At 42.3% G+C, this 27,683-nt stretch overlaps 1 protein-coding gene across 2 annotated transcripts; it reads right to left on the bottom strand.

Moving 5' to 3' along the window:
* Positions 1-286: 286 nt before the first annotated feature.
* Positions 287-26,505, bottom strand: jcada (junctional cadherin 5 associated a). Of its 2 annotated transcripts, none has more exons than XM_042510384.2 (5): positions 26,240-26,505; positions 12,196-12,731; positions 8,321-9,259; positions 3,936-7,528; positions 287-2,560 (listed from the first exon to the last, which is right to left on the bottom strand). In XM_042510384.2, exons 2-5 carry the CDS (start codon positions 12,564-12,566, stop codon positions 2,526-2,528), a joined length of 4,938 nt encoding a protein of 1,645 aa, XP_042366318.2. In that variant the 5' UTR covers positions 12,567-12,731; positions 26,240-26,505; the 3' UTR covers positions 287-2,525. The 2 variants fall into 2 exon arrangements, with proteins under 2 accessions (XP_042366318.2, XP_042366319.2); XM_042510385.2 differs by lacking the exon at positions 26,240-26,505 and adding an exon at positions 25,959-26,212.
* Positions 26,506-27,683: the final 1,178 nt, after the last annotated feature.

Below are 27,683 nucleotides of genomic sequence, written 5' to 3'. Positions count from 1 at the left end.
CCAAACGTCATTAAAAAAGTCATAGTATAGTATGTCGCTCAAAAATTGTCAACAGTCATCAAAAAACGTCATACTTTACTACTATAGCATGTCCACCAAAAATAATAAAAAACGCTTCAGTGTAGTATGTCGACCAAAACTCATCAAACTCATACAGAAGTATAATGAACAAAAATCCTAAAAAACGTCATACTATAGTATGTCGACCAAAAATCCTAAAAAACTTCATGCTATAGTATGTCGAGTTATTTATAATATTCAGGAATGTAAAAAAAACAGACAAGTGTTTCATGCAAAGACTTTTATTTATGAATAGTCTGCAGTACTCTACAATAGCACACACTTGTCTCTATTTCTGATCATTCCGAATGACCATTTCAGATATAGACAAATATTGTGCCTTCAAAAACAGTTCCCTTTTCACAATAATCTAAAAATACCTTGTTCTGTTTTAAATATGTAGCATAACTTTTTGAAAATAAAATATACATTATATGAAATATAACAGTTGTTTATTGGATAGACTATATAGTACCAAATGCAATTATATGCAAATACACCTTCTCTCTGTGACTTCTTACGCATTTCATGCACGAAAAAAGAAGGAAAAACAAAAGATGTCGCGCATACAAAAGAAACTGTACATACTCCTGTATGAAAATAGAAAATATCAAAGCAAGATGTGCACCAATAGTCTATTCATGTTACAAAGAACTTGCAGTACAAAAAGACCTACGAGAATGACCAGATAACACATTACCTGGAGCACAGAGGTACGGGTACTGGGTTGGATAACAGGACAAAGACAAAACCTGGCACTGAGCTTTCACTGATGGACTCCAGTCAGAGCCACTACACACGTCTACGACCAGATCCAACAGGTTCAACATCAAACACTGGATCAGAGAGTGACAGGGTCAAACAAGCAAACCAAAAGTTGCAGTTTTAGCTTTGAATTTTGGTAATAAACCCAGGAAATGTAGCTGTCCAATGCATAGCATAAAGTTTGGTTTGGTTTTTTTTTTTCTTTTTTTGTATTGCTACCCCATAAAGTGAAGTGAGTGTAAACCAATTGCCAGTTATGCCCACAACACACAAAAGCACTGATATGTCAACATTAAATTATTGTTCAGATACTGTGATTAGTATTCCAACAACAATGTTCTGTACAGCATCAATATTAAGCTTCTTCAGCTGAATATTATCATTATTGCCAAAACAACTCCAAATGTTTCCATTAAAGCAAAATGAATCACCGATGTCCAGTTAAAAATAGGATTCGTAAACCGACAATACTGGATGTGTGACACACAAATGAAGTTCTCCACAGAAACAGTGTGTTCAAGGCACACTGCGATCAATATAGCTACATCTATCGTTTCCTGCAAAAAAAGCACTTTTGAAATCACACAGATGTGAACAAAAGGAAAACTCCACAGTTAAATATAGACTTCTGTTAATGCCACAAAATATATCTTCTTCAACAGTGAGAGGATAAATAAAAATGACACGAAAATCAGATTTAAGTGTTGCGATTGCTGATGCTGAGACTGACGGTGCCCGGGGTGCCGATGTGAATCCCTCCGAGTGTAATCTCTGATTTTTTGAGGAGATTATCAGGTGGTAACATAGAGCCAATAATCTCAGCAGTGCAAACCCAACACTTGTACCAGAAGGTAGAGCTTTAAAGCAGACGTTAAAATGAGATCAGCTCCTTGAAACGGAGACTTAACTACTCAAATCGTGTCACAAATGTCCTGTATATGACGACTATATTGCTCTTAGTGAAACTATTCAAAGACCACAGTGTTTCTCAATGCAATCCAGGCTCTCTGAGTACATTCTCTATCACACAAGTATAAGAATAAAGAACAGGGGGTTTCATTATTAGTAATACACCCAAAGACTACACTTCCAAAAATCTAGTCTTTTCTTAACATAGATAAGAAAATATACATTTCTTCAGCAATTAAATGACTTAAATTGATATTTTTTATATTCTTAATAAAATCTTATAACTCTTTCTTATTTACATTTGGTGTAGGTTAATACTGATTGTAATGCAATACTGTTGCCTTCTTTTTTTTCTGTTACATTTCTTATGTTTGTTGAGCAGAAGCACTTTTACATTCATATTTCGACACCCAGAGCTCAAGAAGGAGCCCAAGTGCAGACGGGAATAATGACATGCATTTTTCCAAAAGCAAAATAAGACAACTTCAAAAAGAGGAAGTCTGCTTGCTCGAGCAAATAAACTTTTGAGAGAGGTGGAGAGAATGGAAGGCCGAGGACGTCGAGGTTGAAAAGGCCTGGAGAATTGGCACCGGCGGCGCCTTCATTTGGCTGTAAAAAAAATGCTCTCGCAGCACCAGGACAGTCAGTTCTGTGAGAAGTAATGCGTAACAATATTGGAAGGGTCGTGACGACTGACTGAGCCGTGAGGTGAGATGAAAGCCTTTGTTGTTGGAAAAAGCTGTTAACTTGAGAAAGACAGATTTCCACAGTGGCGAAAGCAGTGTCAGGGGTTACACTCTCTCCACTCGGCTGGGGTCGTAGGAGTCTGATGAGAAAAGGGAAAAAAGAAAGGATGAGACAACACAATCAAAACAAGTCACAGGGGTCTTATCTGCCCCTAAAAAGGTGGAAATTAAAAGTACCCTATGGAGTTTTTGACCATTTGTTAGTGCTCATGGATTCACACAATTCCTGTTGGTGGAAAACACAGAAAGTAAAAAGTTACTGTTAACACAATCGTCCACAAAGCATTAAAGGAACAGATCAGCATTTCCTAAAACAGGCTAACAAGCTTTCCTTTTAAGAATGAGATGTACAGATATTAGTCCTGTGTCTGTGCATTTAGGGCAGAGCTGGAGTGGAGACATGGTTATCCTAACTACAACTAAAGACTGGAAGCATAAGGAAACAGCTAAAATGGCACAGTCCTAAGACCTACTAATGTATATGGGTTATGTATATTTTTGAAAAATAAGAATAGGCTGAATATTAATAAAAACACTTGGATCTAATAGTTTGTTATTCCATTCATACTTGTTACTTACTTGTTACTTCTTACTTAGTTATATTCCACCACACATAAACATTTAAGTATTTTTCCAACTCTAGTCAATGCATTTCTAATAATGTCATTTTTTAAAGTATTCTATACTCAATACTAATTACAAACAACTAATATTGTTAACATCACAATTAAGAACTGATCTGTAAAAAAAAAAAAAAGTCAATGAAAATATGTATCAAGGCTTAAAAAGGCACCTAAGTGTATAAAATAAGGATGAAAATAGAACTGTGAATTGTTCATTAAAAAAAAAATCCCCCTCCTTCCTACAGCAGTCCCAATGTTTTCAAATCCTAGATACGCCCCTGCTAGAGATGTTCCAGATACTGATTCCTGAACTTGGTTATCAGCCGATACTGAGTACCAATCCGGTATCATTACATTTAAAGAAAAAAAAACAAAAACCAGCTGTATACTACTAACCCCATAAGGATGTGGAATAATTACTCTCTGTGTCAGGTTAAACTCTTTGTAGAACGTGAACAAATACATACAGAGAGTGAATGCTGCTAGAAGAAGCTAGTTTGACATTTCGCTAATTGCTAGGGTTACACTTTTTACCTTAAATAATTTCTTCTTTAAGACTCTAAACACTAGGTGCTATTGGCTGCACAGCACAACTTGTTGTGTCTGCTACTGTTTTACGAAAACTGCTATTTTTGTGCTGTTTTAAAGTTGTATCAATAAATTACATGGTATCAGATCTGTGCACAGACTCCTGTACTTGCAGATACCTGATCCAGCATTTTAGGCAGTATCAGAGGCATTTCTGATGCTCTAATACTACACTGATTCTGCTTCACTTTGAAGTTAAAACAAGCATATAAAACGGTTAATCTCTGAATTCCTTTGTACCCACCTGAGACAGAGAGCACCTCCTCCTCCTCCATATTCGAGGGGCCACAGGTCCCAGTGCTGAAGCTGACAGGCAGCGTTATTTCTCTCTTGGGAACACTGCGAGGTTTAGGAAGCAGAGGAGGCTTCTGCAGCCGCCTGGTGCGCTGCTTTGGTGTCGGCAACTTTTCTCCCTCAGCGTTTTGTGTCGTCTCAGCTCCTCTAACCTCCACTGGTATCTGTCCGTCTTTCACCTTCTCTGAAGACTTTTCTTTGTCATCCTCCAACATTTTCAGCTCCATCTCTCCATCTGGCTCTTCTGTTTTTAATGTAACAACTTCTTCTTTACTCCCTTCATTGTCTTCTTTTAGTGCAATCTCAACATTCATCTCTTCAGTCTCCTCCTCCTGTCTTTGCTCTTCCTCACATAACTCTTCATTGGTTTCTTCTTTAGGTCTACAATCTTCTTCAGAACCTTCCAACTTGTGTGTTTCATGTGCACATTCATCTAACTTCTCCTCCTCTTTCCCTCCTTCTTCCTCCAGTTTCTTATCCTCTTCATCTTCTTGTTGCTCCACAATGTCCTCCTTTGTCACTTCCTGGACTTCACTGTCCTCTCTGTCACCATCCTGCTCCTCAGAATCTCCTCCAGACTCTGAACCTTTGAGGCTGAGGCGCCTGATTCGAGACACTGAGTCCAGCTCTTTCAGACGGGCCATTCTGTCTGGAGTAGACCTGCCTAAAGATGAAGCAGATGAAGAGGCGGAGGAGTTTAGCTTATCTTGTAGTGATTCGATTAATTTGCATGCTCCACCTCGCCCCCTCCTCTCCACACTGCACATGCTCAGTGCTAGCTTGTCATCAGGGGTTACAGGGAGGGACAGGGGAAGCTTAGGAGGGGGGAACTCGGGCAAATCCAGTACCACCAGGGACTGAAACTCAGTATCTTCATTGTCTTCACCATCACTGTGGTAACTACTGTGCTTTTGTTTGTCTGCTTCTTCATGGTCCTCTCCTGGTTTATTCACCTTGACCTCCTCTTTCTCTGCTACTTGGCCAGTCAAGGCATCCTCTTCCACTTGCTCACACTCTCCTATCACCTGCTGTGTCTCTTCACCTTGACTTTGTGGTTTCTCTGCTCCAGTGGCATCCATATCGTCCTGGTTGTCCTCTGACTGTTTATCAGCAACACCCAAGGATTCCACTTCAATAGCTATACCCAAGATTCTGGCAGCCCTCTGCTGGATGGACTCATTTTCAGGGATACCTTTTGCACATTTTACCTCATACAGGTTGCTGAGATCCTCTGCAGGTAAAGAATTGGCTTTCTCCTGATTTAGTAAGTTCTCCAGGTGCTTATCTGCCATGGTTAACTCGTTTTTATAGGTCAGAGGCTCAGAGATGGCGTATCTCCCATCACCATCGTCATCCTGTAACACAAAAGAAACCTCCCTGGTAAGCCTGGTGATATGTGTTGATGCCTCTTTCTGAGGTGATCTGCTACTTTCACTCCTGCTTCTGCAGATCCTTAAATTCACCTCACCCCTAAATGCTGGAACATTGTCTGATTTAGCCTCTTTCTCAGTCTCTACATCAGCTTGAAGCTCTTTATATGAATTGTGCTCGGGGCTACCACTATTTTTAACAAGTGCTGTCCTGCTCTCCCATGAGAGCTGCACTGACTGACTAAGCTCCTTAGGATCTAGAGGAGATGGGACTGAGAGGGAGCGCTGCATTGGCTCCCCAGGACCACCAGGAGTCTCTGTGTAGACAGTTAACCCTACATCCCTCAGCAAGGACTCTTGAGGGACCGGGATGTCCTGTCTATAGATATGGTTTGACTCACTGGGTGAAGATAGTGAGGGCAGGAGGCAACTATCTCTAGGGCCTAGGTTGGAGAATATGGATAGCTCATTTGTTGGTGGTATGTTGTTTGTCTGTTGCCTTGAAAAAGCACTCTTCATGTCCATGGAGTCTAGATCAGCTGTAGAAGCAAAAGACTTTGATCTGACTTCTATATGGTTGGGTTTTTCTATGTGCATTGGTGGAAGACTGATTGCTTCCCTGCCTGGTTCTGGACCAGCAGTGAAATGTGCTCCTGATTTAAACCGGCCATATCTCTTATTCACCCCATCTAGATCGTCAATGCTCTGAACCACATTGGGTCTCTTGCTGATTGTGTCTTCCATCTCCTTATTAATGGTTTCCAGTTCCCCAATGGCATCACAGGGTCGTCGGTTCACTGGTTTTAACAGAAACTGACCAAAGGTCACTTGCTCTGCACTCTCTGGGGGACATGAGTTGCTCTTCTTTGGGGAGGATTGTTGCTGGTCTCCAAGGTCCCGGACCTTTGATGGGGAGGGTGGGTCTTGTTGTGATGGTTGAGGGGATGTTGGTTGTGCTGGGCTGAGGCTGAGACGGGAGAAGGCGCTGTTGCTGGAGGGATTAAGATTTTTCTGGCCTGCCATGGGGTAACCATAAGAGCTACTGTCTGTCCCCACACCACTGTCTGTGGTTGTGTCTGACACAGACTGAACAGGCTCTTGTCCTCCAGGAGGACTCTGGGGTTCGGGGCTTTTCACCACTGTCAAAGGTGAGCCAGTCTGGGTTTCCTGGTTACGATATTGGTTTCCAGGCCAGGAACCAGCATAGCATAATTCTTTGTCTTCACTGGCTTGAAGTGCCCAGGCATCTATTATCTCCTTCCTTAGAGGAGCCCTCTTGTAGTTCCTCATTGAGGATGTGCTGCTGGTGTGAAAGTAAGAGTAGTGGTGTCTGATGGGCATCTCGTTCACCGACTTGCTCCGCACGTTGGGGCTCTCTTTGAGGCCTACAGCGAAAGTTTCTGTGTTGGTGACAGTCAGGCTTGGTATTGTTTCATTGTTGTTCTGATCCGCTGCTAAGTCTTTGCTAATGTTAGTCGGTGTGTGAACAGGAACAGACACAAGGCAGAAGATGGTCTCACTCACTCTTCTCTTGGTGTTCTCTGGCCCTGAATCTGGGGCAATTTTCTTCACTTGGGTGATGGTTTCTGCAAAGACCTGATCTGAGCTGGACCCCTGGCGAGAACAACTTCTTGTTATTGGGGCCTGGAAGGCTGAAGAGGGAGATGAAGGAGGACGTTGGTTTTTGGGATATCTGTTGTTGCAATTTTGGTCAGTTGCTGGGAAGTTATCGACAGCCTCTTTGTGCAAATCACTGTGCCACCTGTTATTGTCATTGTCGAAGTCGCTAGAAGACGTCGGGTTAACATCATCGGCCAGTTTGGCAGCGATGAAAGGCCCCAATGGCGGGGGCAAAAAGGCACTGTCATTGGATGGAGGCTCTGACACGGTGACGCTGGGAAGCTCATTGCGGATGTGCCGGATCTTGTCAGCGTCCGTCAGGGAGTTGCCACCCAGGGCTGAGGAAATATGGCGGATGCGGGGGTCATCAAAGGGGATGTATTGGATCCCTCCACCAGGGTGCTGCTGGGTAGTATACACGGGATAAAGCTGCTTCTGGCTGGACAAGCTCCTTTCTCTCTGTGGATCAGGCCAGGGACTGGCTGGATGTCTTGTGAACCAGTGAGATCCGTCTGGAGCCACTTGTATTTGCTGGTACATGTCCCCTCTGTACCTAAGGGTAAAAACAACGGAGTTGCACTTTATCCAAGCAACAATGACTTCAAAAAGACAAAGGAATAGAAAAGAAGTCATGTTAATTATACTGCTCTACTCTAATATCTGTTTAGCAGGTCACGAACTGCTTTTGCAATGTGGATTCATAGTGTCAGAACACATCGGGTACCTTTTTTGCACTTGACAGATTCTTTCATAGATATAAAGCAGAGAACAAGCTATCTTAAAAGACTGGAGCCTATCCATTGTTATTGCATAACATAAAACCTCTCCAAAGAGATCTATCACAATCTGACTTTGCCCTTGCATATAAAAAAATAATGTAGATAGTCTCAAGTCATGATGTCTTTTTTTTTTTTTAGTTTTTTTTAAGAAGAGTGTCATCCAAGATGTACAGGTGTGGCGTGGCATACAGAATTAAGGGGCTACACCCTCTCCAATCATGAACAGTACATTAATTTTCTTACAAGCAACATTTTTAAATTCTCATATTCATTGATGGTATCTATCAAAGCATTCTTACCCATTCTTAATAAAAAAAATATTTTAAAAAATGTGGTAAATGTGGATGATCTGGACTTTTGGCAACTTAACAAGCTAAACATTTCTTACATTCAAGACTTATTTTAGCGTCATGTTTACACTACAGAACTACAGCTTCTTAAAGAAGTCCTGCCAAAGACTGATGATAATGTTACACCAAAGGTTGGTTCTTATACAATCATTGATTAATTTGAAAAGTGCAGCAAATTAATGTGCAGAAGGGATGAAATTAGGTAAAAGAAATTACCTGTAGTCTACAGCAATTTCGCCATATCCCCGCCGCCCTCCCATTATAGGAACTCTTTTATAAGACGGGGGAGGGATGTATCCTGGAGGTCCAGAGTCCTGTGCAAAATAGTCCAGTTGGGGGTCCCCTGTCCTTGATATGGGAAGTGGCGTTCTGTCCCTGGCCTGGGGGATCACTGAGTCTCTCCCAGACAGCATCTCACAGCTTCCCCTAATCTGCTGGTGCATCTCATAAGAGGGAGGTCTGGGGGGTCGGGTGAAGCGGGGCTTTGGTGTCATTGAGAGTTGGTTGGCGCTGGCCGGCCTGCCATTCTCCGGCCAGCGCGGTGCCCTGTAAAAGTCATGGTGTGACAGTGGGTGGCCATTGACCCGCCTGTACAGTTCCAGACCGGACGAGTCTATGTCCACATATTGCAGGCTCTCAGGCTGCAGCATCCTGGGCAGGGACTGGGACTTGGCTTTGGTCCTTGGATGGACTACCATACCCTCTGGTGTCCTGGCATGGAGCCGCTGCTGCTCCTGTGCCCATCGCTCACCCTCATTCTGTGACAGCTGGCGGCCAAAACTCACGGCTGGACGCCACTCCTCTGTGCCAAGGCTCTGGCACTTCCTCTCGCTCGCCATCCTCCACTGATGGAGAGCAGCTTCCCTCTCTCTGGAGCGGGCCTGAGCCTGGACCTGGGCTTGAGCCTGCACCTGAGCTTGGGCCTGGGCTGCCCAGCGCTGCCTCTCCTGGGCTATCCTCTGACGCTCCTCTGCAGACAACTCTTGGCCTCTTGCTTGTTGAGGCCCTTCCGGTCTGACATAACCCCCCTGCCCTCCTCCATGCGACTCTCTGAGGTCAGCATAGTCCAGCAGCACAGTGAAGTCTTGGCCTCTCCTCCTCCAGTAGGACACATCCTTGGATTGCGGCTGAGGACCTCTGGTGCCATCACAGAACCTAGAAACACAGACAAATAGAGGCATCAATCAAAATGCGTGTCGGAGGGTTGAATAGTGTTTTCACCTACACCTAGTATGTTGATATCATTCTTTAAGCGATTACTTCTGTCCCTTACCAATATGAATTCCTGTCATAAAAGACTGCCTCAAAAAGTCTACAGCAGAATTCAAATATCCAGCCTCCGGACTTGTGGACTGAACCCTCGTGGACTTCACGCATACACACTGTGACATGTTCTCTGTCATAAGTCTGCGAGACCAGAGACTGCAAGCCTCTGAAAGACAGGCCCCGAGTCTGTTTCACTTGTTGCCGTGGAAACGTTTGAGTGACAACTACATTCATGTCAACGGTGATTGCTGCTGTCATATTCTATCTGCTCATCTGTCCCAGCAGATAACAAGATATAAATCCCATCTATAGGCTATTTTGAGACGGAACAAAATGACATTGATACTTTTCTATACAATATATAGGCTACACATATTTTCCATGATGTAGTTAAATCTAATTTCTGGCCAAAATGATTCGAGTGATGTTTTAGTACAATAATTTATCATTAGTTTGTTTGTTATTTTTACTTGGCAATTAGAAAAAAATTAGAATGTCATGTCCGTATTGCTATAAATTGTGAATAATTAAACCTGCAAAGTCTGGTGAAGTCTGCGCTCCAAGTGGACTCTGTCTGCAGTCTGCAGAAACTCTGCTTGAGGCCCTTTGTGGACTGGATGAATTGTGGATTTGGACAGCCCTCAACACTAACAGACTTCCCATAATTGCGCCTGCAAAGTCTGTGAGTCTGCAAGTGAGGTGAAGTCTGGAGATTTGGATACAGCCTCCTTTTTTTCCCTATTCTTGATCGATGATGGCAGGCAGTTCAAGCAAGACTTTGAGTGTCGTAGCTATAAACAGCTATAAACACTTTGGCCTTCAGACATGACCAAACTGTGTCATACAAAGTAGTTGATTTAGCCAATGGAATGTGCTTAAATACAACAGAAAAATCTGACTAAACGAATCAGCACTTTGAACAATTAACGCAATCAAATAATCACAACCATTGTTCAAGGTATTCCAACAAATACCTGTCCACAAGATAAGAGGCATATAACCAACAACAGTTTTCAATGTGGACAGATTTAAAAAAGAAAAAAAAAGAAGAAAGAAAGCATCTCCCACTAGATGGAGACACATGACCATGAGTAGCAGTGCAATGTCTGGTAATTGTGTTTTTCTATGGGGCATAATGAACACATTACACAATGATACACTGTGGCTGTTAGTCCCGGATGTCCTCCAAGACAGATCAACCATTTAGAGGACGTTTCATTGCCGATCTTCCTATTGCACTGTCCTTTAGCTCCTGTTCTGAGAAAATGGGCAGCATTTCTCTAAAGCAGTGTAAGGAAAGCCTCTGCTATGTCACTGAGAGGATGTTTGATGGCAGACCTGATGTGCTACAACAAGATGCAATGGGTCTCAGCATACAGTCTGATCATTTCAGGCTATTTGCGGAGTGACTGACTGACTGACAACGCAAACAAGACGCAAGCACATGTGTACACCCCCTCGAGGCCGAGGCCACTGAGCGTCCTTGACATTTCCATCCATGATCATCATTGGCCAGAGATGTTTGCTGGGGGATGAGGGGAGACTAGCCATGCCAATCTGCTGAATTTGAGGGCATCTTATGTAAGATGAGTTACCATCATTAGCCTAATTGGGTCTAAGTAGCAATGCCTAATGGGAGTGCCAAGATAGGCCTGTTCCTTATCTAAACTAAAGCTGCCAGGCAAAACGGATTTGGATGCGAGGAGGGAAAAAAGAACGATGAACAAATAACAGACTGAAATCGCAGAACATATGTCTTAGCAATTCCCACATTCCCAACAGAATGCTCTGATAGCACTGGCACAGCAGCGACATGAAAATGCGGATTACTCGTCTCAAAGAATAAAATGGAAAAGTGAAAAAACACCAACACAACCACTGACATTATTCAAGGTCATCTGACTATTTTCAGATGCTCTGTCACTGGCTGGTGGCAAAAAGGGATTAAAGGGAGGGAAAAAAAGAAATTCAGCCAAACAAAATGTAAGGAAAAAGGGAGGAAAAAAATCTGACAAGCCTGCCTAATTGTGTGGACTTGGGAACAGCTGTATTGACTTTGTCTCAGTTACAGCACACTAACCCCCAGAACTGGTGCAAATAGGCAAATTAAACAATCCTGTTTTCAGGAAAAAACAGATTGGCTGCAGCCGGGCGATATCTCTGGATCATACGTTCTAACAATCCCTGCCCGAGAGGGTTTCAATTGCATAACTCCAGACTAAGCTAAATATAGCCTATCCGCCATATACATATTTAAATACACCCTATATGAATCCTGTATTATTGATGGGCTATGCATTATATAAGTAGGTCTAATGCTTGTGAAAGCCAGTGATGCATAATGAGAGGTAGAAAAGGAAAGGGGGTATCCTCAAACCTGGCAACCTGTGTGTGTAAGTTTGGGCATGCTCAAATGGGGCACTCAGCTTTGCCCAAAAGCTGTTTTGATTACAACTCCAAGGTCCCATGTGGCAGATTAAGACTCCAGCACACACTTTCCCTCCCCCTCTGCCCAAAACTTGATTGGGAAGAGGAGGAGAGAGGGGAATAGAGATGAAATGAGAGGAAGATGCACACGAGGGGAAAGATAGAAGCAGGAGAGAGATGAAAAGAGGGACCTAGTAGGAGTGTTAGGCAGTTAAGATGCCAGACAAAGTCCCTGTGCAGAACTCCTTGATGAGGTTTTTAATTTCATTAATCTGCTCCATCAAAGCTCCATAACAATGCATGATTGTGTAATCTATCAATAAAGATTGAGGACAACTTTAATCAGGATGGGACATGCACAGGGGGTCGATCACACAGGAGCACACACTAAGTCTTACCCGCTGTCTGAGGTCAGCGACTCTCCCAAGGAGTGGGTGTCAATTTGGCTCCGATTCTCGCCCTCCCTCCTGGACAGACTCCTGTCACGGGGTTCGTTGTTGTTGTTGGGACAGCCGCTGCCGAACGCTTGGGGCTGCCTGGGTCCGCCACCGTTCCCATAGGGCACCCCGGGCCCTCTTTCATAGCCGTTCACTGTCCTGGGGCCGGGCCTGTTCTCCAGGATTTCATGGTGCTTGCTGTAGGACGGCGGTGAGGACGAGGGAGGCTGGCGGGACGAGGACGCGGGGGCTGGGGTAGGGGTGGAGGAGGAGGTGGTATGCTTGGGCAGTTTGTATCCATGAGAAATGAGGAGGTCCTCCACGCTGTACATGGTCGCATTTGTTTATGCTGGTGTGTTTTCTTTTTTCCTCTCTGCCTTTTTTTTTTTGTTTTTAGAGAGAGAGTGAGGAAGGTAGGTCGGTTGTCAAGGCGTCTCTGCTTCTTCCTTACGTGCAGCGGCAGGATCACCGGCACAGCTGCGCAGCTGAGGCCATCACTGGGAGAAAAAAGAGAGAGGGGGACGACATGAGACAAGAAGACAGACTGAGAAAAGAAGGTGACGCTAAAACCATTACACAGGCTACCCGTGTCCAGTTCTTGTCAAGGGTCCAAACCATATGGACAGTTGAGAGGAGGAAACAAAAAAAAAGACCCCCCGAACCCAAATTCTAAGCCGCCACGACAAAACCGACATCACCCGCCTTCCCAGCAGCCTGTCCCTCCCTCCTCTCTTCTCAAGTCCTCCTAGCAACAACCTTTTTCCATCTCACTCGGAGATCACGGCACCAAACCCGTCTATGTCCACCACTGAGGAGGACGGGGAGGTAAACAAACACCCTCAAAACAACCATAAATAACATGATGATTAGCGGCAACAAGAGTTTCAAAGCCGCTGGTGCTGCAGTGAAATGTCACTGTTTACAGTGGGCTCCCTGCAGACTTCATACAGTGGCTGGAAGCAGCCAACCACTGCTCATGTTTTGCATCAATGAGGCAACCGGGGGATTGTGTTCCTCTCTGCTCACTTCCGCATCCTCTCTATCGACATCTTGTCTTCATCTCAGAGGTATTTGCTGGTTTCAGTCTAGATGTATGAGGGCATTTTTTCAGCTGTATGCCCTCATTTTTTTCGGTCTCGGATAAGGGTTGTGTATATTCCAAAACTGCTACCTTCATTTCTGAATCCTTGAGAAAATTACACACTTAAAATCATTACAAATAGTATAGAATATCTGAAGTGAAATAAACTGAACGGATGATTCAGCATGCTCAATGCCCTCTTTTATGGTGCGTAGAGCTCAAATGACTAGCTGATTAATTGATCAACATAAAATTAATTATGTAATGTAATTTTGCTTGGGCAAAAGTGCCACAAATTTGACAATGCCTCCTCCTCAAACGATATTTTGGGGGGTTTCTTAGTCCACTAATACCCCTTCTACATCAAATTAGCTCTGGTTCTTGAACCAGTGCCTTTCAGGATTCTTGGAACCTTGGTGCTGTCTAGCGAACCACCCCAAGATCCCACAAGTTTTGTGTAAACGTGTGTTTTTTTTTGTTCTAGCTGAGAAACAACTTTTGAGCCTATTTATTCTTAGTCTAAATGCACTGAGTGGTTCAAAATTAGGTGTCTTAACCAGAACAGAACCAGTTCCACATTGGTGGAAAAAGGGTATATGATAGTCAGTCAAATAAATTTGGGTTTTTGTCTGTTTGCACAAAATGGGAAAAAAAAAAAGAAATACCACAATATCTTTGACCAAATACCTTGATGTCATAATTGCATTGCTATATATTTGTGGATTGATTATTGGTGCATTCAAAACATGCTTACACAATGATATGTCTGATAATCATCAGTAATGTGGATAAAATGACAAATATTTGAACAACTACAACAGTCTGATAAGTTTAGAAAATTACACCATAAAAACACAACACAATATGCAAAATCTAAGCGATTTATATCACAATATTGATATAATAGTGATATATTGCCTAATCCTATAATAATGTGTGGAAATGTTTCACTATTTTTCTGGCATTTCATAGACCACACAAGACCGCAAGAAAATAATCAACAAACTATTAAATAATGAAGACAGTTTCAACCCTATTTGTTTGTTTTCCTTCACAAGAACCAACTCTGTAAAAGTTCAAATTAAGCTCGAAGGTGGAATAGTTTTCAAGGGACACTGCAGAAAAAGCCGAGCAAGAGACATTGCAATAACAGTGAGTAAACGCTGATAATCTATAAAGACTGTAAAGGTCAAATTAGGGACATAAATCACAAGTTCTATTACAATACATTATTGATTCTTTAAACAACGATATATGTGCTGATTTAACAGTCAGCCAAGGTAAGATTTGGACTTGATTCTATTGAGGAGCCTGTGATCAATACGAGGATTATCAGTCAATATCCTCACTGTCTTTTTAATGGCTGCTTACCAGTTGAGTAGTGGAAGGTATACGCAGGTACACCCACCTGTTTCTCTAGCCATATACAGTTAACCCACTTATTAGCCAAAAAGCCACTGGAATTTATTTGAGAGTATACCAACTTTTGTAACGTACCCATCTACCCTGTAGTGTACCCACCTCATCAGTTAGCACTACACTACTGATGCTGACCATTATCTGTTAGTGCTGTTTAAATGTTTAGGAAGGAGGAGCACTAGGATGGAAATAGTGACACATTTATGCCATTGTAATTTGAAAATATAAAAAAAAAAATCTAAAGATGATTACTTTGGACTGATAACGTATCCTTGATCACTGAATCGCTATTGGTCCAGGTCGATGTATCATCACACCCATATGTAAATTAGCATTCTAACTTTTGTTTTCTGCCCCAAAAACTGACTAAAATATTAGCATCAAGGACTGACAAAGAATTGAATTGATGATACCCAGGGTGCATCTGCTCGTGATGTAACGCCCTTGATGAAGTCATGCTTGCTGCCTTGTCAACAGGACAGATGCTGCTGCTGCGGCCCACTCATTCAATACTCTCCACTGGAGCAGACTGCCAACAACCTGGCTGTCCTTAATAAGAAATGGCATTCAGGAACAGCAGTGAGAGACTCGCTGCCAGAATCAAACGCTGTTCAGACAGTTTAAAAGCCAATCATACTATGATCGTTTAATGGTACAGCCAAATCGCTTGTTTTCGGTTCAGACACAGACGGCCGACACAGCCTTACCGAAATGTATTCAGCTGCAAACAGATTAGCATTTGTTTTGCTTCTTAGCATTTGTTTAGCCACGATAGTCCCATAGAGATGACAAAATCCATCTATGAAAGGAGTCCTGACTCAGAGGGCAGCATCACAAGCCCACTCAATTTCCTCTCGCTCCCTCGCTCGCTCCCTCCCTCCTCCTTGTACCTGAACCCTAGGATAGCCTACTAGGTGATTAACAGGATCCAAGACCGTGAAATGCCGCTCTCTTTGTATGTCTGGCTCTCTAATACGATTATCTTTTTCATTTAAAGCCTTAAACCTGTTAGTTTTGGAGGATTGACTCTTGGCGCTTATCCAGTTAATACTTTTGTTGAGTTTAACTCTTTCCACTAGAGGCTAGTTCTGAGTTTGGTAGAGAGGCTTTTGTGAACAATGTCAAAAAATGGGTTTTGGTTTTGTTCATCCAGATGTGCATACAGACCTGAGACATTAAGTTTTTCATTGACTGTTATTTCATGAACTGTAGTTGAACCTGTGCTGGGCAACAGGCCAGTGACTACATTCAGTAAGTCACAGAGGGTCTCTAACATACTGTAAATACCTGCAAAATGCAACCCAAGATGATAATATTTGTGGCCGTTTGTCTCTACAGGTTATTCAAACTCTTTGATGTTTCTCTAAAATGTAAACTTTTTTGTCTATGGTTTGAACTGAGAACCACCAGCAGGTCTCCCAACATGAGATGCCTGTGGACGCAAGACGCGAGACATAAGTATTTTGATTTTACAAGCCACTTAATGCTTAACATTAAAATGCATACTCCACTGAATTCATAGTTTTGAAATATTTTACTCTGAAAAATGTAACTTAATTTAGCACTGAATTTTCCGCTTTCAAATTAAAATATGAATTTTCTTGAATTTCAATTTTAAAAATTGGATTTGAATATACATTTTTTATGTTTAATTCAGATCCAAAAACTCAAGTTTCAGAGTTTAAAATAAACAAACAATGGATGAATGAATAAATAAATAAATTCAGGTTGCTGAAATTTGATTTGAAAAATATAACTAAAGAATTTTCAAATAGCACCATTTTGGGTTTTCAGGAAAGAATACCCAATCAAGCCTAAATGCACCTGGACTGACTCCTGGCTTAGTCATGTGATCCAAGAGAGCTGCTCAAAAATTGAAACCCATCACTGAGTATGAGGGAGACTGATGGGGCTCCGGTAAATTGGTGATTGTACCATATCTGCTGCTCTATTTGATGTTTTACAAATTGAATTTTTCGGTCAGAATTTAATTAATCAAATTTGGGCAACCTAAACTATTTTTTCCACTATTTTTTAAGTTTTTAACTTACATTTTTGGATCTGAAGTTATAAACATAAAAAAAAGCAAATCAAGACATTTCATATCTCAATTTTTAAAAAGTGGAAAAAGGCCAAATAAAATCAGATACATGGGTTACAAAGCAAAATGTTTCAATGCAATGAATTCAGTAGCTGTTTAGAGTTAAATACTTGTGTCTCTTATTTGCTTCCATACACGCCAGACTCAGGGATTAGAGTCAGATTGTTATCACCACCCTCTCCTCCCTGTAGATGAAGCCTATCCCCTCAATCAGGCAAAGGCTTAATTAAGTGAGCCATAGGTCACAGGGCTATGTGCATTAATATGATAATTCACTTTTGTTATGATACTTGCATATTACCCTGTTTTGACTGCACATCCATATGCTGTCTAATCTCACTAAACCCTTAATCTGAGGCAATTGCTCTTGGTGTCATCACTAAATGAGGATTATCTCCATCACCAGTAAAAGTGAGGATTTCCTCCTGTAAAGTGACCTGCTTGCATTCAGTCCCCCAACACTTCCCCACCCCCCATCTCCTTCCTTCCCATGACAAGCTCAGTTTAAATACTGCTAATGCTGTTACGCAACGGAATTACCCATTTTATATCAAATAAAACCTCGGATTCAAGCAACGGTATGCAACAATGGCCGACTTTCATCCCCCTAAACACAACAACATTGTGTTTCTCCACAATGCCTTCTTGTGTGAAAAAGACTGGCATTACAGGCGCTTGAATTTGGCAACTGGCAGAAAAAAACGGGGTCGATCTGCTGTATTTTAATGACACAGCTGACTCACAGAGAGAAATTAATGATAGTTTATGGCTAACATGTGCAGCAAAGTAAGCTAAAAATAAAAAAGAACCACATGAGACACAGACAACTCTCACACCAGCCTCCACATTTTCTCTAACGAGCCACTGTACACTACTACTGTAACATCATTTACATTTACTACGCAGTCAAAGATGTAAGAGCGCCGCTTTTGAGGTCAAGTGAACTTTTGCCGAGGCCGCGGCTTGTTTATTAAAAACAGATACAAGCATTTTTTTTAGCTGTGTGAGGAGGTGGAGCCTGTGCCCTTACTGGTGGCTACACCAGTGGCAGGCTGCAGGGGCATGACGGCTTGCAGGTTGACAGTTTGGTGTCAGCTCCTTATTCATGGCCCAACTGAGATGAGGGCATTCTGTGAAGGTGGGGAAGCAGAGGGAGAGCATGGGTGGCAGATAATGCAGGACAGAGACCTAGTTCAGGCCTCGGGGAGGACAGAAGTGCAGAGTCAAGAGGGTGTTGGTAAATAGTTAAGATTGCAGGCATGGGGTACGGACTATGCAAATAAACTCTATAGATAGTACGCAGCAATGACAGTCGATGAAAATAAGAAGCATAAAGTAGAAAAACAGAAGATGTTCTTCACTGTGGTCAAAACAAATTAAGCAAAAGTGATTACTGTTGTCCTGAAGAAGACACTGAGATGTGTTAAAATAGCACAGCCTCTTTAAAAGTAAAGAAGTACAGACAAAAACAAATCTGGATTGAACAGGCTCCAGCATAAAAACACCACAACAAAAGAAATCTCATACGCCAGAGCCTGGAACCAAAAAGACGATTAGCCTGCTTCCTAAAATATTCCACAAGAGCCGCACCTCTCCACCACATTGTTCCCAGTCTCCTTGGATCTATAACAACTGACCCGAGTGGGAGTGTACTTGGCTAGTCTCTGGCCTGCATCTGTTAGGACTGTGCACGCACAGGGATTTCTCAGGGATGACAGCCCATCACATTCAGCAAACAGCAACGGTCCGCAGATTGTTTATCTATGTGACATCACTGTGTCCAGCGGAGGGGCCGTCTCTCTTCCTGAGGAAGTGCGTAGTCGTGGGGACGGAGGAGAGCCGACGGTGTCGCAAATGTTTCCAATCAGGCTCTCTGCGTGCTTCTGTTTGTCCCGGGGAAAGAAGTTGGAGGCCTGTTTTTGGCTGGGGCCAGAAGAATAAACAGCCTAAGGCCGTATTTTACCTACACTGACCTCCAGAAAGCACAATGTTCTCCACTTCAGGTGGACTGTAACTCAGCAACATAAAGTGAGCACATATTATCTGGGGAGTTATAAGCCCTCTGGACACTCACATCTATCACAAAAATCCCACTGGGCTCAGGAGCCACGCAACTACAGTTTAGGACAATGATGACCTATTGCAACAATGACAAATTAAAGGAATACTAAACCCACAAAATGACAATATGTGTATCAGTTACTCAATGAGTGTTAACACTGAATTCTTGAAGAAATCTTTGTGTTTCTCACATGCCTCCACAGTGAATAAAAAATCCAAAATAGGTTAACATTCTTCATGAATTTAAGTAAATCGGGACTGCATTAAACAAAGCAAAACTATTTCAAAATATGTGTTTACAAACAACTCGTGCAATATGATTCAAGTGTCACGTATTGATTGGTATGCTGAGTACTTCCACATGCATTTTCACTAAAACATTACTATTTAAAAGATACCAATATAATATGCATGGCTAAGTAGCGTGCCTTGGCACATGCATGCTCTGGCACGCTCAGGGCTGGATAATCGTAGGTAGAAGTGTTTGATATGATAACATTTTGATGAAAGTGCATGCTTGGGAAGCACTACGCAACAACTGGTTAAATAAGCCATGGCTTATACTGCATGAGTCAGGCTGTTCTCATGCACTGTTAGTACATATACCTCAAGAAGTAATTCACCATAATTTGTATTTACCAGACGAGAACAATCATGAGTAATCACTTATGTATATCCCACATATTTGGGATGGCTGTGATCACATGACCAGTGTGCTGTCTGAAGTAATATAAAGACCCAATATCTGCAAACAAAGTTGGAGTAGTTGACAGATCAACAAACACCAGACTTTCTCCCAAAACATCTGTGTTTGTGTCCTGTGTGAAACCATGTGAACTTTGACTTTAAGATAAATCATTATCATGTTTCTTTTCCTAATCCTAACCTATGCATCTTTACTTGCCTTAACCCTAACCACGGCTTTATGTTAAATACAAATTTAACGTTAAGCACATAAAATAATTTATGGGGAGCTAATTGTTAGATATCATCTAAACTGTTGTATGAGGATATGTTGCACAAGTTGTGTTTTTAAATAGATGTTTTGAAATAGTTTTGATATTTTGTGGTCTCCAATGAATTCACTTTATGGAGACCGTTCGCCTTTTTGGATTCTTTGTCCCCTTTAGAGGCATGCAAGATATACAAACAATTTTTTGCAGGGGAAGGATTGTTTTAAGGATGAACTTTGGAACAGCTGGAGATTTGACAACTAACAATCGAACATCTGTTTAAATAATAGCAAACAACAAAAAGATTTAACTATCAATAACAAAAGAGAACTCATCACCACATTGCAACCCATGTGCTTTCTGTAGCATCCACGCCCTCCTCGTAGAGAGAGTAAAAACAGGCAGGACCGTGCATTGTGAGTCAATTAGCTCATGCGGAAAGGTTTAGCCAAAAAAACACCCACTCACATTATTTTGTAAAACATATCCCATGGCAACAGTTGTTTTGCTTTTGTGAATGGCAGCTCACAGACAATAGCATGTGGGCTGCAAAGATATTCCCGCTGCATTGCTTCAGTCCAAAACTTATTACAGTCAGACTCCACTGGCAGGGAAATCAAAGGCAGGATGGGATGGGGAGTATGTGAGTGTTGGGAGGAGGATGGTGGTGGTGGTGGTGGTGGTGGTGGGGGGGTTAGTCCACAATATTCCAACACATCACAGTCTCTGGTTCTGATTCATTTCAGACAGTCAAAAAGTAGTCCAGCCAAACATTTGTCTAATGCAGTATCAGTGTTTCAATCCCAAGAAATCTTTCAATAACAACAGGCTCTCGCACAACAACAGTACACTGATGATGTGGGGGTAATTATATCAATGGACATAATTTCCATTGTATCGCAGGCTTAGCTCAGTTCAGCTGAAATGTAGCGATTTGACGACATGAGATTTCCTTCAACTGAATGCATCCATAGCTGTCATGTGGAGGGAGATTCAGAGCTCCAAAACGCCATGCCAACATTCGAAAATTATCATTTCATACAAGGATCAAAAACAAAACATAAAGGAGAGGTTATTAGGCGTGCTAATCCATCGAGGCACTGTTCTGCAGCACAGTAGGCTTCACCTGCACTGAACTATTCCCAACCCATGCTGTTTCTGAGCATGCCAAACTGGCTTCATGGTAATTAGTGTCTGTCAAGGTCCGGGGCTTGCTAGAGATGACAGTGGCATGGTTTATCAGCCAGAAACACAGTGATCAAAGGGTTAGCACGCTCTGGTTTCCTGTTAATCAGGTGGACTGTGCATGCCTCTTTCACAGTATTATAGCAGGAACGGTAATAAACAACTAGGCTTGGGAGGTATGAAATATTTCATACCTTCCTGAAATTTCACAGTTTGTAAATGACTGTTTAAGTGTGCGGCACTAACACCGCCTCCTCATTTCCATAGCAACTTTGCTGCTTATATCAGCTTTTCAGACTAATAAATACACAATAGAAACCCACAAAATGTTAAGAAAGAGTTATATTCTCACAGCTATTTTCCTCATTAAATAGAGAAATACAATGGTACACCTTTTGAATTCAACTTTGTCTCAGTCACAGAAGACTGATGGGCCTTAATTGCCTCATTAACTCATTTCTAAAACACATTTTATTCAAACTGGACAGAAAAAAAAATTAAGCTGACCCAAATCAACTTGGTTACTCTTGTTAGTGCTCTAGTTAGTAAGTCCACTGTTCCAACAATCAGCAGCTCTGCTCGGTCAAAATAAATCCTTAATTCACCAAGTTCGATGTAAAAAAAAACATGCCGTTATTCCCCACGGTCTCCCTCTGTCTGTTGGCCGCCAGCTCAGCTGCCTTTTCCACCGCTGGATGTATTAAGAAAGTCTGGATACAGCCATGGAGGTGGGGCCCTGTTTATTTCTATTAGAGCTGCTCATTGGCGCATGAAGCAAAAAAAGGTCTTTTACAGGGTATAGAATACCAGGATCTACTGGCCCATGTGACTAAAACACTAGAGACTTACAGTGGCCGAGCACAGACGAATGTGCCCAAGCAGGTAACTTCTGCCGTCGCAGTGACTGACTTCCGGTTTAGTGCTTCACTAGCTTGAATGGTGGTCTAAAAAATTTAATCTTGTGGCTCTTTTAGACGTTCCAAATATTATCGAAATGGATGGCTTATATTTAGATGGTGAAATGAGTCGTTTTGTGGGGGTTTTGATGCTCACAAAATTTTTTCCAGTGATTTACAGACATCTCTTTCATAATGTAAGTCAATGGGAAAAAATCTTTCTGGGACCGTTGACACTTTTGGCCGCGATGTAAAATTTGCATCAGAGCCTGGTACACTTCAAGGGGGCATGGTTCCACCAGTAGAGACCGGAGACTGAGCTCTGGTAGTGCATGCTGTGCACTACATGCCATGAGTTTAAAAGCAAGAGGAGTGCTGACGGTATTAAAATACATACTTTTGGGATTTCTAAATACCCTAGTATACTGTAATTCTGTGATATCACCCAAGTGTATAAACAACATAAATGTATTTTACCAATCCGAGGCACTGTGCCTCGTCACATCTTGAGCACATCAGGAGTGTGATGTTTAAAGACAGCTGACAGGACATGGCAACTGCAGAATTATGTTGACAGATGACTGTGATGCAGATTACAGGTGGGATGAAAAGGCTCTCCCCCGCAATGTAAGTAAAGATGATGGATGGCCTGGTGCATGTGGAAAAGTGCGATGTAAACGTATGAAAATGAATGCTCAGGGTTATCTCAAGGGCTTAATAACCGCACTGGCATAAAAGTGACACACAGAAATCACAAAGCAGGCAGCTCCTCGACCATCTGCCAAACGTATGAACGTCAACCGGTTAAGTATATACACTGACTGTGTATGCCTCAAATTCAGAGCCCTGCTCTCTGAGAGACACACTGGCAGATGTCAGTAGCTTTCACACATTTCTAGCTGGCTTCATCAACCATCCTCCTTCCTCCTGCCTGCGTCACCTCTGCTCTGACATCACATGTGACATCAGGCAGGACCTCCGAGGGGATCCCTGTAGCCGGGCAGATGACTTTCAAAGGGTTTGGCTGTCGCTACCCAATGGCAGAAAAACTCATTTTCTTGATGGCCTAGAAATAAAACTGAAGACAGACAGACAGTGAGAGAGTCTGTCAAACCCCCGAAAGCAACTGCTGCACGCACACACATGATTACTGGAAAGGGAAAGTCTATCCCTGGGATAACAGAACCGGCTGCAACACTAAGAAGCCAGCCCACACTTATCGCTGGATGTTTGGACCACTCCTGAAAGTTGAACTGGTATGACTCATTTCATAGCCGTGGAGGGCCCCTCCAGTTTCGCTGACCAACCCTTTCCTCCGCTGCTGGAAGGAATTAATGAGCTGCTTCCCTTCTTAATACGCTCCCCGTCCCACCATACCTCACCCCCCTCAGGGCATCTAGCAGGGCCTTGTGTTCACACACCATCCCAGTCTCGAGGATGTGTGAAAGACCTACCACATAACACACAGGCGCCTACGCACATACACTTCAAATTTCTCTTTTCTGTGAAAATACACATTAGCCAGTGTGAGATTTTCATGTATTTTTGTCTTTTAAAAGAGATACTTTTTTTGTTTTTGAAGTGGGGTTGTATGGAGTACTTATCCATAGACATATTATATGCAGTAGATGTCAGTCTGCAAACCCCAATTTTGGAGAGGCAGGCTGACACAGAAGTTATATAATGTACTTCTTTGTAATGGGTATTATCAAAAAAACATATTTTAGCCACCGGAAAAAATGTCCCACCTGAAAAAATCAATATCAGTTTGAAAGTACACCATATTAAAAGTATTTTCTCCCACTACCTTTCCATCAGACAATCCTTTCTGATGGAGAAGCTGTTAATAGCTTCACTTCCACATTATTGCTCTCGTAAAAGCCACCAGACTTCACTGAGAAAAAGAGTGATTTTAGCTCACTGAGCATCAGAGCTGCTGGTCTACCGCTGCCTCAATCAGTTAGTAAGTTGATGTTATTGTGTGACTTTGTTGAATCCAAAATAACCCTTTAAAATGCCAAAGTCACAAAATAACAGAAACAAAATAACCCTTCGAGGCTGTGGCAGTACAACAGCTCCTGTGTTAAGCAATGTTAAATTACTGTTTTTTGCAATGAATTTTGGCTATGAAAAGAGAAAAATAACAGCTCCATTTTCTCATTGGAAATCTATATGACATTGAGGTAAAGCAGTGAAAATCCTCTCAATATGGCATACACTTAAACTAATATTGATTTCTTTTGACGTTTTTTTTTTCTGGGTGGATGAAATGCATTTTTTTTTGCTGGCCCCCATCCACAGCGGTACATTTTTTAGCTTCCATGTCGGACTCCTGGCTGCTTCTCCAAACTGGCGGTGTATCTACAGACATCTACTTCATGTAATACACTGTCTATTTATAAGTATCCCATTCAACCCCACTTTAAAAAATATGAAGTATCCCTTTAACTCATCAGCTGCTGTTATCTACAAATCCTGCACACTGTTATGAAAATGCCTCTTTACTGACATTTCCTTACAGCTTTTGATATAAGCTCACTGAGCTATGAAAGGTCTTGGCAAGAAGGAACAGATCACTCCCGGGCAATGTTAAGTACTACTTCCATAAATACTATAAGCAACATGACCTAAAATAATCTGACCTGAGGCAGTGACAAACCAAATAAGAAGTGAAGATAAAATAGGAAAACTACACAAACACTTGAAATGATCCATTTACAGCAACATTGTAATAACATCATGTTGAACTTGAACAGATCAGGTGAAATCTTGGCTTTGACAATGTGGCCTCTAGAGGTCCCTAAGTGACAGTAACAATTTATGTGCCAGACCTTCTAAAATTAAAGCCATTAGGCAATTGTGAACACTGTGACATAATTTGAGGTGTGAGTTAAGAGCAGAACAGTGTTTTCTCCATCCAGTCTTGTAGGCTGTTAAATATAACTACGCTGTAAAAACCTTTTAAGCCCAGCGTTCAATATTAAACCATAAATCATGAGCACATAACATTATTTACAAATTTGTGCATCCTGACAGCAGGATGGCTGTTTTGACAGTAAATGTATGCATGGTTGTGAGGCAGGCATGCGTGCAGGGAGGATGCATGGGGGGAAGGAGAAGAGAGGTCAAGCAGCAGCCATCATCATCATGCAAACAGCAGGTGTGACAAAGTGACAACATGCAAACATCAAAGCAGCCTAAACTTGGCATACCATTTGCCATGGGCTGTTTGCAGCTCATTTCCATCGCCATTTGGTGCTCCTGAGCATCCGAGCAGAACCGAGAGCTACTGGACCCCAGTCTTGTCATCATGTCGTTTCGAAATGATTGACAGGCTTGGCATGATGCTAGGCTGGTTCTGTTGCAGGTTGTAGCATACTAGCCTAGCCCTGATGCGCGCAGTTAAAGGATGCATTTGAGAAAGCACGCCAAAATTAAATTAAAACATCTGTCTGTTTAAGCTTTCGTTAAAGTCAGGAATATAATCTTATCTGTTTAACAAGACTTAAGACCTCATCCGGATGAGAAGAGATCCTTATAAAATTCGGCCAACATATGACCAACTATACAGACTGTATTACAATAATTGCCCTGTTTTATAACTCCAGCTGCTTGCTGCCGCCCATTACAGCACATAGTGGGAGGAATCCCACTGAGTACATTTAAAGCACAGCAGTTCTACAAGTTAAAAATGTAAATGTAAGTAATAGATGTTTGGAGTAACACAAAATGCCTGCCGAATACAAGCCATAGCCCGAGTGTTTCAATTAAGTCGTTAATGAGTGTTCATTTTGATACAAAACTCCAATCGGGAGCTAGTTCCTAATAAAACTGCGTAATTTGCACGGAGTTTGGCCTCTCTCAGAGCGGAGAGAGCGGCATATAACGGAGCTAGCGCTAGCACTGGGCTAGCTCCATCAGCAATCTTTAACCTTCAGCTGATAGGAGCGCGTCCGCAAATAGTGGCAGTCGCCCCCGCACACGCTTCAAGTTAAAAAATAAACACCGCCATCCTCTCACTCGTTCACCTTTCTATTGACGCCGCCTGAAAGTGCCACAGTGCGGTCCTAAATCCTCTAATCCCCCGGCAGAGGCGGCAGGGACAGCCGGACGAGGTATAGCTGTCTGGGCTGCAAGTTGAGGGACCGCTGGAAATGTTGAACGCAGAGCAGATGCGACTCTCAACCTCTGGGTAGTCCTCGCGGCAGCGGCTCGCCTTCTCAGCATGGGACGGGACATGAAAATAAACGAACCCGAGCGAGAGTCCGGTTTAAAGGCGATGTGTCGCTCGACCTGGAGCTTCTCTTACCTGTGAAATGCGTCGTTGCGTTGCCGCCTAGTCCCCAGCGCTCATCCCCGCCGCTGCTCTGGACGGACTGAGCTGGGATCTGCTGAGGGAACAACCCCTCTACACCACAGCAGCAGCAGCAGCAGCAGCAGCACAGCTCTGAGGAAACATCCCTCTGCTCCAGCGGGGAGGCAGCTGGATGCTGCTCAGCGATAAGGTCACTCCACACTCTGCATTAAGAGACAAAGTCATCAAACCCATGCAGCTTGTCTATTTATCTATCCATCTATCTGTCTATCTATCTATCTATCTATCTATCTATCTATCTATCATCTATCTATCTATCTATCTATCTATCTATCATCTATCTATCTATCTTGTCCTTTACTAGGCAGACAGGGATTAAATGATTATATATTTTTGACAATTTAATCACTGTAGCTGTAATCACAATGATTGATGTCCACTTATGAAGGTCAATTACTTGCAAATACTTTAATAATATCTGTAAGATTACCTCCAGACGTCTGCTATTTTTATGCTATATCTGTCTTTATGTTAAAACATAGGCCGTACATGCATACAAAGTATGGCATATGCACAGGGTCAATTTTGTATGTATTTTAACACGAAGCCGGTAAGATTATACTTGGTGATGTATAAGTCTGCCCCTTCCAGATATGTTTCCTTTCTGATTACAAATGCAGAGGTTCAACAGGTGGTCAATTACTAAGCAATTAATAAATAATAATTAGAAGAGGATTGAATCATTTTTTAATGTTTTAATTTGGCAGTTTTCAAGAAAACATCCCAAACTCTAGCTCCAGGTTGTTGAATATGAAATCTATACACAAATCTGGTAGAATTTGCTTCATAGGGTCTACACTGCAGAACACTAATCATTATTTTTGTATGACCACAGGCGTAAAAATTGGTGGGGACACCGGGGACACATGCTCCTAAATATTTAGTACACCTGCATTCATAGGTGTAGATTTCGGGCTGTTCCCACAAACAGCTATGAAAAATGAATGCACCCAAATTTATGCTTATCCCACTTATTTTTAAAGGCTTTATTGGGAGTAACAAGGAAGTGTTCCTAAATGGTCTTGTATGAGGCAGACTGGGGTGGTGGATGATGGATTATAGATAGAGTTATATGAGAATATGTTGGTAGATTTCGAGGGGGACATAGGAGACACGTCCCCTGCATAGACTGTATTAATAATGGATGTAGCTACCGTGACGTCACCCATTGGTTTATAGACTGTGGTTTTGACATCTCGAGTTTGGCATTTCAGCCATTGCAGTCTGGGTTTTTTTGGAGTCATTAGTGACAATATTTGGACGAGAGGTTGGAGTTTTAGAGGAGCGAGGGGTGGATCTGACTCTAAGACTGTAGTGACTCCCTGCAGACAGCCAATCACCCAGGCAGCCCTGCCCTTAAATATGCCTATCTTTTAGC

The sequence above is a fragment of the Plectropomus leopardus genome, chromosome 21 (assembly GCF_026936395.1).
Source record: "Plectropomus leopardus strain MGB_pleo_1.0 chromosome 21, ASM2693639v1, whole genome shotgun sequence".
NCBI classification, from domain to species: domain Eukaryota; kingdom Metazoa; phylum Chordata; class Actinopteri; order Perciformes; family Serranidae; genus Plectropomus; species Plectropomus leopardus.
Note: the sequence above shows the minus strand (reverse complement) of the source record. Positions and strands in the feature narration are given on the sequence as shown.